At 40.7% G+C, this 13,569-nt stretch overlaps 1 protein-coding gene across 5 annotated transcripts in view; it reads left to right on the top strand.

The window, feature by feature from the left end:
• Positions 1-13,569, top strand: part of TMEM68 (transmembrane protein 68) — a 35,850-nt gene that overhangs the window by 4,261 nt on the left and 18,020 nt on the right. For all 5 annotated transcript variants that reach the window (XR_003514436.1, XM_027561005.1, XM_027561004.1 and 2 more), the window contains exon 2: positions 5,261-5,654. Coding sequence is in view for 4 of the 5 variants with exons in the window: in XM_027561005.1 (XP_027416806.1) it covers positions 5,330-5,654 (325 nt within the window). In the remaining variant the exon portion in view is untranslated. The remainder of the gene's footprint in view (positions 1-5,260; positions 5,655-13,569) is intronic.

Here is a 13,569-nt window from a genome sequence, read left to right as displayed (position 1 = left end):
AAGTGATGGAACCGGTTCCCATGAATATTGAGTTTTAAGCTAACTTTTCCACTCTCCTCTTTCACTTTCATCAAGAGGCTTCCTCTTTGCTTTCTGCCATAAGGGTGGTGTCATCTGCATATCTGAGGTTATTGATATTTCTCCTGGCAATTTTGATTCCAGCTTGTGATTCATCTAGCCCTGCATTTTGCATGATGTACTCTGCATATAAGTTAAATAAGTAGGGTGACAAATATATAGCCTTGATTTGGAACCAGTCTGTTGTTCCATGTCGGGCTCTAACTATTGCTTTTTGATTTGCATACAGATTTCTCTGGAGGCAGGTAAGGTGGTCTGGTATTCCCCTCTCTTGAAGAATTTTCCACAGTTTGTTGTGATCCACACAGTCAAAGGCTTTGGCATAGTCAAAATAAGCAGAAGTAGATTTTTTTCTGGCACTCTCTTGGTCCAGTGGATGTTGGAAATTTGGTTTCTGTTTCCTCTGCCTTTTCTAAGTCTAGCTTGAACATCTGGAAGTTCTCTGTTCACATACTGTTGAAGCCTAGCATGGAGAATTTTGAGCATTATTTTGTGAGATGACTGCAATTGTGCTCTAGTTTGAACATTCTTTGGCATTGCTTTTCTTTGGGATTGGAATGAAAACTGACCTTTTCCAGGCATGTGGCCACTGCTGAGTTTCCCAAATTTGCTAGCATATTGAGTGCAGCACTTTCACAGTATCATCCTTCAGGATTTGAAATAGCTTAGCTGGAATTCCATCACCTCCACTAGCTTTGTTCATAGTGATGCTTCCTAAGGCCCAGTTGACTTTGCATTCCAGGATATCTGGCTCTACCTGAGTGTGATCACACCATCGTGGTTATCTGGGTCATTAAGATATTTTTTTGTATAGTTCTGTGTATTCTTGCCACCTCTTCTTAATATCTTCTGCTTCTGTTAGGTCCATACCGTTTCTGTTCTTTATTGAGCCCATCTTTGCATGAAATGTTCCCTTGGTATCTCTAATTTTCTTAAAGCGATCTCTAGTCTTTCCCACTCTATTCTTTTCCTCTATTTCTTTGCACTGAAGAATGAGAAGATGAATGCACGTTCTTCTCCTCTGCCATCTTGGACTTCAGGACAGTCTTATTCGGTTGATACTGTTATCCTCATTTGTAGATGGAGAGACTGAGGCAGAGAGATGTTATGTAACTTGTCTTGGGTTCCACAATAAGGGGCGAACCCTGCCGTGTCCCCACCCATGTTGCCTGAAAACATGTGGCCATCCAGACTTCTCCTCTTATTCACGTTCTACATTCATTCACCAGTGCATCCTATTGGCTTTATCCTCAAAATATATCCAGAAGTTTACCGTCTCTTATAGCCTTCCCTCTGCATGCTTGTCCTGCCACCTTCATGACTCACCTTGGTGACCGCAGTAACTTCCTGTTGCCCCCTGTGCAGCGTATTCTCGACATAGCATCATTGAGAACTGAAGTTGGGAATCTCATCCTTCTGACACCTTTTCCCTCTCACTTAGGTAAAAGTTAGCCCACAAAATTCTACAGTGCTCCCTGTTTCCAACCGCCCACCCCACCCCTCTTCCTCCGCCTGCCTGCTTTTCTGCTCCTCACTCCACCCCAAAGTGCACATCGCTTGTGCTTACCATTCTTTCAGTCAGGAATTCTCTTCCAAAGGCGCACATGGTTTGCTTCCTCACGTCCTCAGGTCTTTGTTCAAACAGGTAACACAGTGGTAAAGAATCTGCCTGCTAATGCAAGAGATGTAGGAGACACAGGTTCAGTTCAATCCCTGAGTCAGGAATATCCCCTAGAGTAGGAAATGGCAACCCACTCCAGTATTCTTGCCTGGAGAATCCCATGAACAGAAGAGCCTGGTGAGCTGCAGTTCACGGGGTCACAAACAGTTGGACATGACTGAGCACAAACGCAGACCTTTGAAGGTGGAACGGGCACCTTTTGAGTTTTCTGTTCTGGAATATTTTAAGTCGAAGGGTTGGCCATTTGTGGAGGTGCGTGGGGTGCAGTTACCGGGTGGCGGGATCTTGTGATGGGCCCTCGAAGCCTCTGTCCCCAGGAGTCTACCTGTGGACTGACCCTCTCCCCTCTTCTGTGTGTATGAAGCATGTGTAATAGGTCAGAATGTGGCCGGGGTAAGAGTAGAGTTCTATTACCAGTTTGGGTGGAGGGAGGCACTAAAGGTTTTAAAATCATGAGATTTTAGAATCCTATTAAAAATTGGAAATGAGACTAGATTACTGGGACAGTTCTATTAAACAGTAAGGGTCAGCTCACCAAAATGATTGGTTTTCAGGCCTGGGAAAAGCTTTTAACATATTAGAGAGGCTATCATAAATTTTAATGTATTAACAATATTCGAAAGCTCTCTCTGTTGAGATATAATTCATCATAATATTCACCATTTTAAAAATGTGCCACTCAGTCGTCTTTTAGTATATTCACAAAGTCGTACAGCCATCACTACCATCCAGTTCCAGGACATTTTTATTGTCCCTCAAAGACACCTCTGTTTCCATTGGCAGTCGCTTGTCATTGCCCTGCCGCCAGCCCCTGGCAGCTACTAACCTTTGTGTCTGGGTGGATTAACCTGTTCTGGGTGTTTCATAGAAATGAAATCATGTAAGATGTGGCCTTCAGTATCTGACTTTTTTTTTTTTTAACCTAGTATAATGTTATTATACTGTATAAGTGAAATATTGTGGTATGAACTTATATTGTGGTATGAACTAGTACTTCATTTCTTTTTGTGCCTGAGTAATCTTTTTTCTTGGAGAAGGCAATGGCACCCCACTCCAGTACTCTTGCCTGGAAAATCCCATGGACGGAGGAGCCTGTTAGGCTGCAATCCATGGGGTCGCTAAGAGTCGGACACGACTGAGCGACTTCACTTTCAATTTTCACTTTCATGCATTGGAGAAGGAAATGCAACCCACTCCAGTGTTCTTGCCTGGAGAATCCCAGGGACGGGGGAGCCTGGTGGGCTGCCGTCTATGGGGTCGCACAGAGTCGGACACGAATGAAGTGACTTAGCATAGCAATCTTTTTTCTGGCTATAGCATATTTTTATCCATCAACTGATGGACATTTGAGTTGTTTCCATATTTTTGGCTCTCATGACTAGATGCTGCTGTCAACAACTATATGCAGATTTTTCTGTGAATATGTTTTCAGTTCTCTTGGGTGTATACTTCGGATAAGAATTACTGGGTCCAGTGGTAAATCTGTGTTTAACTTTTTGAGGACTGCCAAACTGATTTCCACAGTGACTGCACTATTTTATATTCCCACTGGCAGTGTACAAAGGTTCTCATTTTGCGATATCATCAGTATCACTTGTTATTTTCCTCTTTTTCTTTTTTTTTGATGATAGCCACCCTAGTGAGGAAAGCTCTTATTTTAAAAAGTAGTAAGTTTTGCTGTGTTGTTTTACTCTGAATGCTCAAACACTGATAAATTTTAGTGGTTTAACTCTGGGTGTGTTTATGTTTAGACTCAGTTGTGTCCAACTCTCTGCGACCCCATGGACAGTAGCACGCTAGGTTCCTCTGTCCGTGGAATTCTCCAGGCAAGAATACTGGAATGGGTTGCCATTTTCTTCTGGTTGACTCTTTTGACGGGTTGGTTAAAACGTGATGTAAATAAAACACAGATTGTGGGCTCAATGTGGGCTGTGTCCACCTGCTTTTACCACCACAGGCCCAGATTTCTCACAGATAAGTGCTATGGATTACCAGGAAATTAGACACATCCTCCATCCCTGGAAGAATAAGTCAATTCTGTGTGCTGCCAACATGCTAGTTTATTAGCAAGACAATCTTGGCTTCAAGACATCACGTGATTGCTCTTTTATACATCTGTCTCTCTCTCCCTCAGTCTCTTTCTTTCATTTTTTTCCTTTCCCACCTCATCCACAAAGGATTTGAGATGATTTTCGTTAAGGTTATATGGTATGGAATAATGATAAAATATCTCTAAGAATAGAATCAGAAGCAGATAACATAGGAATGGAAGAAGGATATCTTACTTAGGACATTGTAATCATGAGGATTAATACAGTTGTGTCATCGAATATCATGTTTGACCTTAAGCTTATCCAGCAGTTACTAAAAAGAGACATTGCCTGTTATACATCCTAACTTCATATTGTTTCTCTAAAGAAGCACAGTTTTCTGTAACTCTGAATTAAAAAACATCTTAGGTGGGGGTGTTTAGAGTAAAGGGGCTTCCTAAGTGGCTTAGTGGTAAAGAATCTGCCTGCAATGCCGGGGATGTGGGTTGATCCCTGGTTCAGGAAGATCCCCTGGAGGAGGAACTGGCAACCTACTGCAGAATTCTTGCCTGGGAAAGCCCGTGAACGAAGGAACCGTTTATAATAGAGAGCTAAAACAGTACTAGGGGTCCTCACTGAAAGCTTTGGTAGCATGAGTATAATTTTGAATTATGATGCACTGGTGTAGGGCAGGAAACATGTTTGTCACACACTGTGTTTATGTCTCTTGCCATTTATTTTATGGAAAGTCTATCTCTAGGTATTAATGGTTATCTTTTTTTAAATCATATATTTCTTCCATTTGTATATGGTATTTTCCAGAATACAGACATTGAAGCTTGGGACAAAATATTTATCTAATTTCTGGTAAGTTAAGTGAGTGCTTTAGGGAGTGACATAAAATAATTGTATGCTGTTTCTTCAGTCATTTAAGATACAAGAGAAATTTTAGTGACATATAAGATAAAAACTATGTTGGTAAATTTTTATTATTGTATAACATAAAAGGAACAGAGAGCTTTTCTTTAAACCTGCTTGTAAAAGATAATACCCAAAAACATATGTCATCATTTCCTAAAGAATTGGGTTACTTTTATTGAATCAGATAATTGATGTTTTCTTCTGTGAAGAATAGTTATCTCAACATAACTCAGTTTAAGATACAAATGCTGAGTATGATTCACTTAAGATATAGTCAAATTATTCAGATCAAGCTGCATTTTCATTCATTGGCTTTGTTTTCCTCTTGTAACTGTAGCTTGTGAGTTATTTTCAGAAGCTAAGCCCAGCACGCTTCATGAGTGGACAGAGGATACCCATTTTCACATGTAGATCTTCAACGAAGTTGAGAGTTAACAACTGACTCATTTTTGGTATTAAGAAATGACTCTGCACCATATTTTTATGTAGACCAAAACATTTAACCTCTCAGCTGCAAAGAGAATCACGTTGGATTATTTTTCCCTTCCAGTGGCTAAGTTGAAGACCTGCCATGACAATGAAGAAAGAGACCGCGTTTGCTGTTTCCACCTAAAAAAAAATGACCAACAAGAACCAAAGTTTTGGTGTGGGACAGGACTCCATGTCCTCCATGACTTGTCTAATCCACGTCCTTGAAGCGTGGTTTGGTGTGGAGCACTTGGAGGACTACTGGAATTTTGCAAACTACCTCTTGTGGGTTTTCACACCACTCCTCCTTTTAATACTCCCTTACTTCACCATCTTTCTGCTCTACCTTACAATAATTTTCTTACACATTTATAAGAGGAAGAATGTGCTAAAAGAAGCCTACTCCCATAATCTGTGGGATGGTGCGAGGAAGACGGTGGCGACCCTGTGGGACGGACATGCGGCTGTCTGGCATGGTAAGCAGATCGCTTTGTGCTCTGAGGTCCTGCTGGTGTGGGTGCACTGACACCCCATCACTGTCCCTGTGGTTGATTGAAGAGATGTTGAAAAATATGGAGGGGAGAGTTATTGTTTTCTGTTATCTGTTTGCATGTGTGGTGCACATGTATGTCTTTATTAAAGTGGTTTTCTTCTAAATACATTCGTTTTCATTAAACAAAGAACCATATAGCTGTGTAGAATATGACAATAAGCTAAAATTAAAAAATGAATATTTAACATCTAAAAGAGTAACAGACAAAATAGTATAGAAAACTGTTTTGAAAGTGCTTTAATTATTTCATGTTTATTCCCATTTTGTTCAAAGTAAGTTTGACTTTCCCAGTATCGAGATTTTTAAACAATGAAATATTAAGTAATAATATTTTTAAATTAAATATAATCTATATACCAAAATTTACCCATTTTCTGTTTGCCTCATTTCGGAAGTCATTGTGTGACTTACTAAGCTAACGTGTTGTCACTTTAAATCTACATATGCCTGCAAGTCATTTTTGAGCACTTGACCATGCCATCCGGTGTCCAATGCTTAACATGCATCAGTTCTTATAACACAGTAGATGGAGCCCATGTATTAACTCCATTTTACATGTTTCTCATAAGGAAACTGAAGAACAGAGAGGTTGTCATTTGCCCAAGGCTGCTAGGACAGCAGGGAGAAGAGCCAGGACGCAGCCCCTGGTTTCCGGGTCTCGGCCTGTGCGTCCCTGACCTGTGCTGTGCAGCAGGTCTGTCCCTGGCTGGGGGCTCGGACTCCCAGCAGTGGTGGTCAGAGGGTATGCAGACAGGAAACACACGCTACTGATGTAGGGAATTTACTATGTACCTGCTAATACCAATGCCCTTGCCAGTCAGCACAGCCCTCACACTCTCTGGTGGCTGTTCACCCACCGTGGGATGGTGTCTCCGCATTCCATGACCAGAGCCTGCGTCTGTGTAGACGGCTATTGTTCATTGTCTATACAGCAGTGAGACAGAAATGCAGTGGCCTGGTTTATAGGACTCAGGAGTCTATGTCCCTCTCCCACTTGTAACCGCCCGTATTTTAGGATAATGCATATAGTAAGGAATTTGAATTTATTTATATTTCAGGAGATATTTAATTTCTATAAATTCCAAGTGTTGAACTTATTTTGTAAGCAAGTATATAATTTTGAAGTATTTATTCTTTATTTTTCTGATGTATTTCTAAATATGCCCCTATGGCTCAGAGGAAGTAAAAATATAGATTACTACCCTGTTTTAATGTCCTGTTATGATAATTTAACATTGTATTTTATTGGGATAGGTGATGCTTTTAAAAACGGTTTTCTCCACTCTTTTAGTGACATACACAATAGGCATTTGTGTGCACATTCAGATTTTGTATTGATGTGAAATCAGTTCTAATTTATGCTTTGTAAAGAATCTTCAGAGAAGTTTTTAACTAATAAAAATGTTCATTGTAGAAAATGTGGCAAGTAAAAATAAATATGGAGAAGAAAATAACAGTCACCTAAAATTTGCCAGGCCATTGAATTCTGGTATGTTTATTGCTTTTTATTTGTGTGGCAGACTAGTATCTTCATGTCACCAAGCCTTCTTACTTGAGTGGTAATGACTGTATCAGATCAGATCAGTCGCTCAGTCGTGTCTGACTCTTTGTGACCCCATGAATTGCAGCACGCCAGGCCTCCCTGTCCATCACCAACTCCCGGAGTTCACTCAGACTCACGTCCATCGAGTCAGTGATGCCATCCAGCCATCTCATCCTCTGTCGTCCCCTTCTCCTCCTGCCCCCAATCCCTCCCAGCATCAGAGTCTTTTCCAAAGACTCTGTAAATCCTATAGCTAATTTAGTTAGTTACCTGTTACACTGTTGTTTATTTGTAATTGGTTTACTATAAGTATCTTTATACAAGAATCTATCCAGTGTTTCCTGTTTTGAACTTAAATTTTACCCTCTACTGTATATTATGTAAGTGCTCTGGCATTTTGCAAACCATTCTCTGATTCTACTACATCAAGGAACATGAATCTGATATTTTTTTAAATACCTGCGTTTTTAGGTAGTTTGTCAATGAGGTCCCTACCTTCAAGTTGTTTACAGCCTTTAAATTATAGCAATTTTGACTTCTTTACTTCACATTTATTACTATTTTTTAAAAACATGGACATATTTAATTCACTTAAAGGGTCCTCCAAGTTAAACCACAGGCAGTAGTTTTTTTTTCCTTTTTTTTTTTGCATATATATATATTTAAATTTATTTTTTAATTGAAGGATAACTGCTTTATAGAATTGTAGAAGAGTTTTTTCATGGAAAATTAAATTGGGGTTTCAAGAGAACCTTCCCGCTCTCCTTCAGGTGGGTTAGTTTTCTTTCACCTCCTGCGTCTCACACAGGGAAGGATGCCTGGGCCACCGGCTGGAGCTCAAACCAGCCTCTCCCCAGTCACAGCTGGGTGACCTCCGGCAGGTGACCTCGCTTCCTTTGCTGTTTCTCCCTCTTCCTTTTCAACAATTAGGACTTTTTTCTTTTTTTTCAATTAGGACTTTTTAAAACTTCATTTAAAAAAAAATTTTAGAATTACAGAAAAGTTGCAAAAATAGTGCAGAGTTCCTGCTGTTTTTCACTCAGCTTCCCCTAATGTTGGCATCTTATATAACCGTTTCTACAGTTATCATATTAACAGTGGTACAACATTATCAACCAAACTACAGATATTATTCGAATCTTACCAGGTTCCCTGCCAGAGTCCTTTTACCAGGATCCCATCCTGCATTTAGTTGTCATATCTTCTCCAATTTAAAACAGGTTTTTCGTCTTTATCACCTTCACACTTTTGCAGAGTACTGCTCAGTGATTTTGTGGACTGTCTCTTAATTTAGGTATGATGTTTTCCATAATTAATTTGAAGTTGTGCATTTTTGACCAGAATCTCACTGATGGTGCATTCTCAGTACATTGTATCCGAGGTGCCTGATGTTAACACGTGTTATGACCGGTGATGGTGACTTTGATCACTTGATTGAGGAGGTGTCTGCTAGGTTTCCCCACCAGAGAGTTGCTAGTTTTTACTTTTCAATTGATAAATGTCTTGGAAGAGCTCCTTTAAAGCTATGTAAATAACCTTTCTCTTCAAACAAGATACTAAACTTTCCTGAACTTCATTTTCCTCTTCTGTAAAATGGGTTGTTTTAAGGATTCATTGGATCTTGATATAAAGTACTTAGAATAATTTCTATTATGTAATAAAAATTCAACAAATGTTAGCTCTCATAATTATAGAGCATCTTGCTCCAATAATTTGGAAAGCACTAAAATACATTACTTGCCTCTTGGTCATTATTAAGTTCAACTTCACACACCTACTGTGTTCAAGATTCCTAGTATTTTCAAAGCACATTTTTAGGCTGTCAAGGTTTTGACTCTTGTTGCTAGCAAGAAAAGCATTCTGCCATCCAGTGTATACGCACAGGTATATCTACTTCATCGAGTGTGTAGAGACTGTCTTCATGTGATCTGCTCTGTTTTCTATCCTGCTCTCTCTTATTTAAAAAGAAAATGCTGACAGTAACTCACTAAAGAGACTGCACAGCTCAGTGAGTGGATGGCCACGAGCATTCGACAGTCTCAGGTGCAGGTTAGCCTGCACGCACCTCTGGTAGGAGGTGAGGTGAGGGGCAAGGACACAGCCGCCCTCCCCCGGCCCCCTCCCCGCCACCGTGTGACCTTGAGTAGTTGGTTATGTGGGTTTTGCTTCCTTGGGTTTCCTCATCAGTGCAGGAATTCCGTGAGGACCATATGACATAATTACTATGGGTCCAATACAGTGCCTGGCAGGTGAACCCTCAATAAGTGTCCATTCTTGTTTCTATGGGACAAAAGTGAAAGCACTATTCATGGAGGAAGTAGTTTTTAAACAAGGTTTTGAAGAATGAGTGGGGAAATAACTGAGTAACTATTTCACAGAGTCCACCTGCAATGCAGGAGATCCTGGTTTGATTCCCGGGTCGGGAAGATCCGCTGGAGAAGGGATAGGCTACCCACTCCAGTATTCTTGGGCTTCCCTGGTGGCTTAGCTGGTGAAGAATCTGCCTGCAATGCGGGAGACCTGGGTTTGATCCCTGGGTTGGGAAGATCCCCTGAAGAAGGGAAAGGCTACCCACTCCAGTATTCTGGCCTGGAGAATTCTGTGGACTGTATAGTCCATGAGGTTGTGAAGAGTCAGACATGACTGAGTGACTTTCACTTCACCTCACTTCACTTCACACCATTATATTTAAAAATTAAGTACATAGTTTTTTTTGAAGGAAAAGATAAATGATCAAAATTGGTTCAAGAAGGAGAGAGAAACAGAGCAGACCAATAATCATACAATAAATATTGAAACAATGATCAAAGTCTATACCCTCCTCTCTTCACAAAGGGCTGAGAGCCCACAAGTTATGCTAAACTTTTAAGTAACAGATAATGCCCCTCGTAAAGTGAGAGTGTAGGAAAAAGTGGAGTTAAACAGTTTATTTTACAAGGATAGCAGAACTTTGCCAAAGAAACTAAGGAGAACACAAAAGGGAGATTTGTAGGTCAGTCTCAAAGTAGTTTTATAAAATTCAGTACTTATGATAAAAAGAAAAACTTAGTGAAGACTAAAGGTATTACTTTAATAAAGTTCCAGAAATATTCAACAAAAATGATCCACATTAGAGAAGTAGTAAAAGCAATTCCCATAAGAAGAAAATAGGACAAGGATGCTCTCAACCTCTACTATTTAACATTCTATTGGAGCTCCTGGAAATAAGTGAAGAGATGAGAAAAGAGGCCTGAAAGAACTAAGTGAATCCACTTACTAGTACTGATAAGTTTGTTAAACACAAAATCATATACTACCAATAATCATTTTTAAAATGGAAATAAAACATTCTGTTTGAGACTAAATCTAACAACATGTAAGAACTTTAAGGAGAAACTATATGCTTTACAGATGGAATTCAAAAAAGTTGAAGTGGATACAAAGTCTTGGTGTAATATAGATGTCCCTTCTACAGTCCATACTCCCAGTTCATTTACTAATTCAATATAACTGATTTTTCGTCAACTTCTAAAATTCATACAGGAGGACGCCGCCCACCGCGAGCACGACGGCCATGCCCACACGCCCCGGCGGGAAGTTAGGAAGGCCTGGGCTTTAAAAAAAATAAATAAATAAAATAAAATAAAATTCATACAGAAGAGTAAAGAAGAATAACCAAGGAAAATTGGAAATAAAAGAGGGCATTTCCCCTATCATATCAAAAGCATCAACATTTATCATGATTAAAATTACAGTGTTGGTCCAGGGAAAGGATTATCACAAGTAGATCAAACATTAAAAAGTTAGAAGCATGAATGTAGTAAGTGATAAAAGTGGTGTTTGAGGTCAACATGAAAAGACAGGAAAATACTTGATGACCTTAAAGTATGGAAGATCTTAAAGAAGATGCAAAACAAAAGCTATTGGGAATAACTAAAAATTGTGTCAGAAGATGGGGCAGATCAGGGTAGGTCATTTACAGCATAACTTCAGTTCAGTCGCTCAGTCATGTCTGACTCTTTGCGACCCCGTGAACCACAGCACGCCAGGCCTTCCTGTCCATCACCAACTCCCGGAGTCTACCCAAACCCAGCCCATCAAGTTGATGATGCCATCCAACCATCTCATCTTCTGTCGTCCCCTTTTCCTCCTGCCCTCTATCTTTCCCAGCATCAGGGTCTTTTCCAGTGAGTCAGTTCTTTGTGTCACGTGGCCAAAGTATTGGAGTTTCAGCTTCAGTCCTTCCAATGAGCACCCAGGACTGATCTCCTTTAGGATGGACTGGTTGGATCTCCTTGCAGGCCAAGGGACTCCCAAGAGTCTTCTCCAACACCACAGTTCACAAGCATCGATTCTTTGGCACTCAGCTTTCTTTACAGTCCAACTCTCATATCCATACATGACCACTGGAAAAACCATAGCCTTGACTAGACAGACTTTTGTTGGCAAAGTAATAGTAAATTTAAAAAATCCAATTTAAATGGTCTAAACATGTGATCTGAAAATGACCCAAACATAAATGCCAACAATTATGACAGATTCACAAGCCCCCTAGTAATTAGGAAAGTGCAAATTAAAACTTATGCTAAGATATCATTTTTACTCAAAATATTGGCAAAAATTAGTTTGTTGACATTAAAGAGTAAGAATGTGGAGACAGGGACGCTCAGCGCCTTTAAGAAAGTACTGTAGTGCAGCCAGTCAGGAGGACCATTTGGTAGCTTCTGTTATAATTTAAAATGGGTGTATCATATGGTCAGTTGCCCTTACTATCCAGTTGTCTCAGTATCCAGTCTAGTGGTAAACTCCCACAGTGTACAGGATGCATATAAATGAATGTTCATTGCAGCAATTATTTGTGAAAAACTGGAAACAGTCCAGTGTCCCTAAATAGGGAAATGGCTCAATGAACTGTGATAGGAATTCATTATGGAATACTTTATAGCCATTAAAACATCATCAATAAGAGATCACTACATATGTTTATCCAGTAGATGTCCAAGATACATTGTTGCAGGAAAAAAACTAAGATTCATTATTACAATCACAGTAGGAAAACCACCTGTGTTCAAACATTCAGACACCCCGGTATTGAGTAAAATGCAGGACGTATTCAGGACCAAAAGAGGGGTCATTCTTCTTCTTGGGTGAGAACTATGTGGAAGGATGAACCTGGAAAGGTAGACTGAAATTAAGTTGTGAGACAATTGAATGCTGTGCCCAGCCAGGAGTTTGCCTTTATTTTGTGTGCTTTTTAGGTCCGTTTGGTTTCCTGAGGAAGACCCAAAAGGATGGTATTGTCATTTTACTATAGTGTGTAGGTGTACAGCCTTACAAACGGGTTTTTGGTGTCATATTTAGAAGGGATCATCTCTTAGGAGATTAGCCTTATCTGAAATTACGCTTGCCTGCTCAGTCGCTTCAGTTGTGTCCCACTCTTTTCAACCCCATGGACAGTAGCCTGCCAGGCTCCTCTGTCCATGGGATTCTCCAGGCAAGAATATTGGAGTGGGTTGCCATTTCCTCCAGGGGATCTTCCCCACCCAGGGATTGAACCTGTGTCTATTGCATTGAAAGGGGGCATTCTTTACCACTAGGCCACCTGGGAAGCACGGTGGTAGGCAGTTATCTCATTTATTACATAATAAATAAATCCCTGCGAGTGAAGCTCTGGGGGAAACCAAAGAATCTGAAAAGTTCTTAAGATCAAGGCGCAGAGTAGGGGAGGTAAATAAGTATGCATTTCATGGCATAAAACAAGAGAGCCACATTCGTCACAGAGAAGGGCTGTTCTTGGTGAAGGGGACCCAGACCACTGGAAATGTACACAAACGTGCATATGTCCAGGCCCCCTTCCTGAACAGCGGAGGGATGGACGGTGGTAACAGCCGTCTTGGAGAGTGATGTCTTTCTCTGAGTGCTGGAACCCATCACCCCTACCCAGGACGGGTCCTGTAGGCAGAAGACGGGGTTGCACTTCAAAACCCACGTCGGGGAGAGGGAGTGATATACTTAAGAGAGTGGAGGTAAACACTCGGAACGTGGTGACCAGAAAAGAGAGTCCAAGGGAGGAGCAGGTAAAGCGCCCCAGCATTTCTATGAACGTGTGACAGGAAGTGCTCCATTAGAGGCGGTCACGTGGGCAGCGTGGAGGTGGGACGCGCCCTGGTCCATGTGACACAGGAAAGAATGTGACATCACTTGATGGGCCTTTTTGGGGTCTGAAAGGCCTTGACAGTGTTTGACCAGTGTGACCATCCACTGGTGCTTTCTGAGTGGACCAGAAAGCACGGTATGACCACATCCATGCTTCACG

The sequence above is a fragment of the Bos indicus x Bos taurus genome, chromosome 14, assembly GCF_003369695.1.
Source record: "Bos indicus x Bos taurus breed Angus x Brahman F1 hybrid chromosome 14, Bos_hybrid_MaternalHap_v2.0, whole genome shotgun sequence".
NCBI classification, from domain to species: domain Eukaryota; kingdom Metazoa; phylum Chordata; class Mammalia; order Artiodactyla; family Bovidae; genus Bos; species Bos indicus x Bos taurus.
The sequence above is the reverse complement of the archived record's forward strand: the minus strand, read 5'-3'. Positions and strand labels throughout refer to the sequence as shown.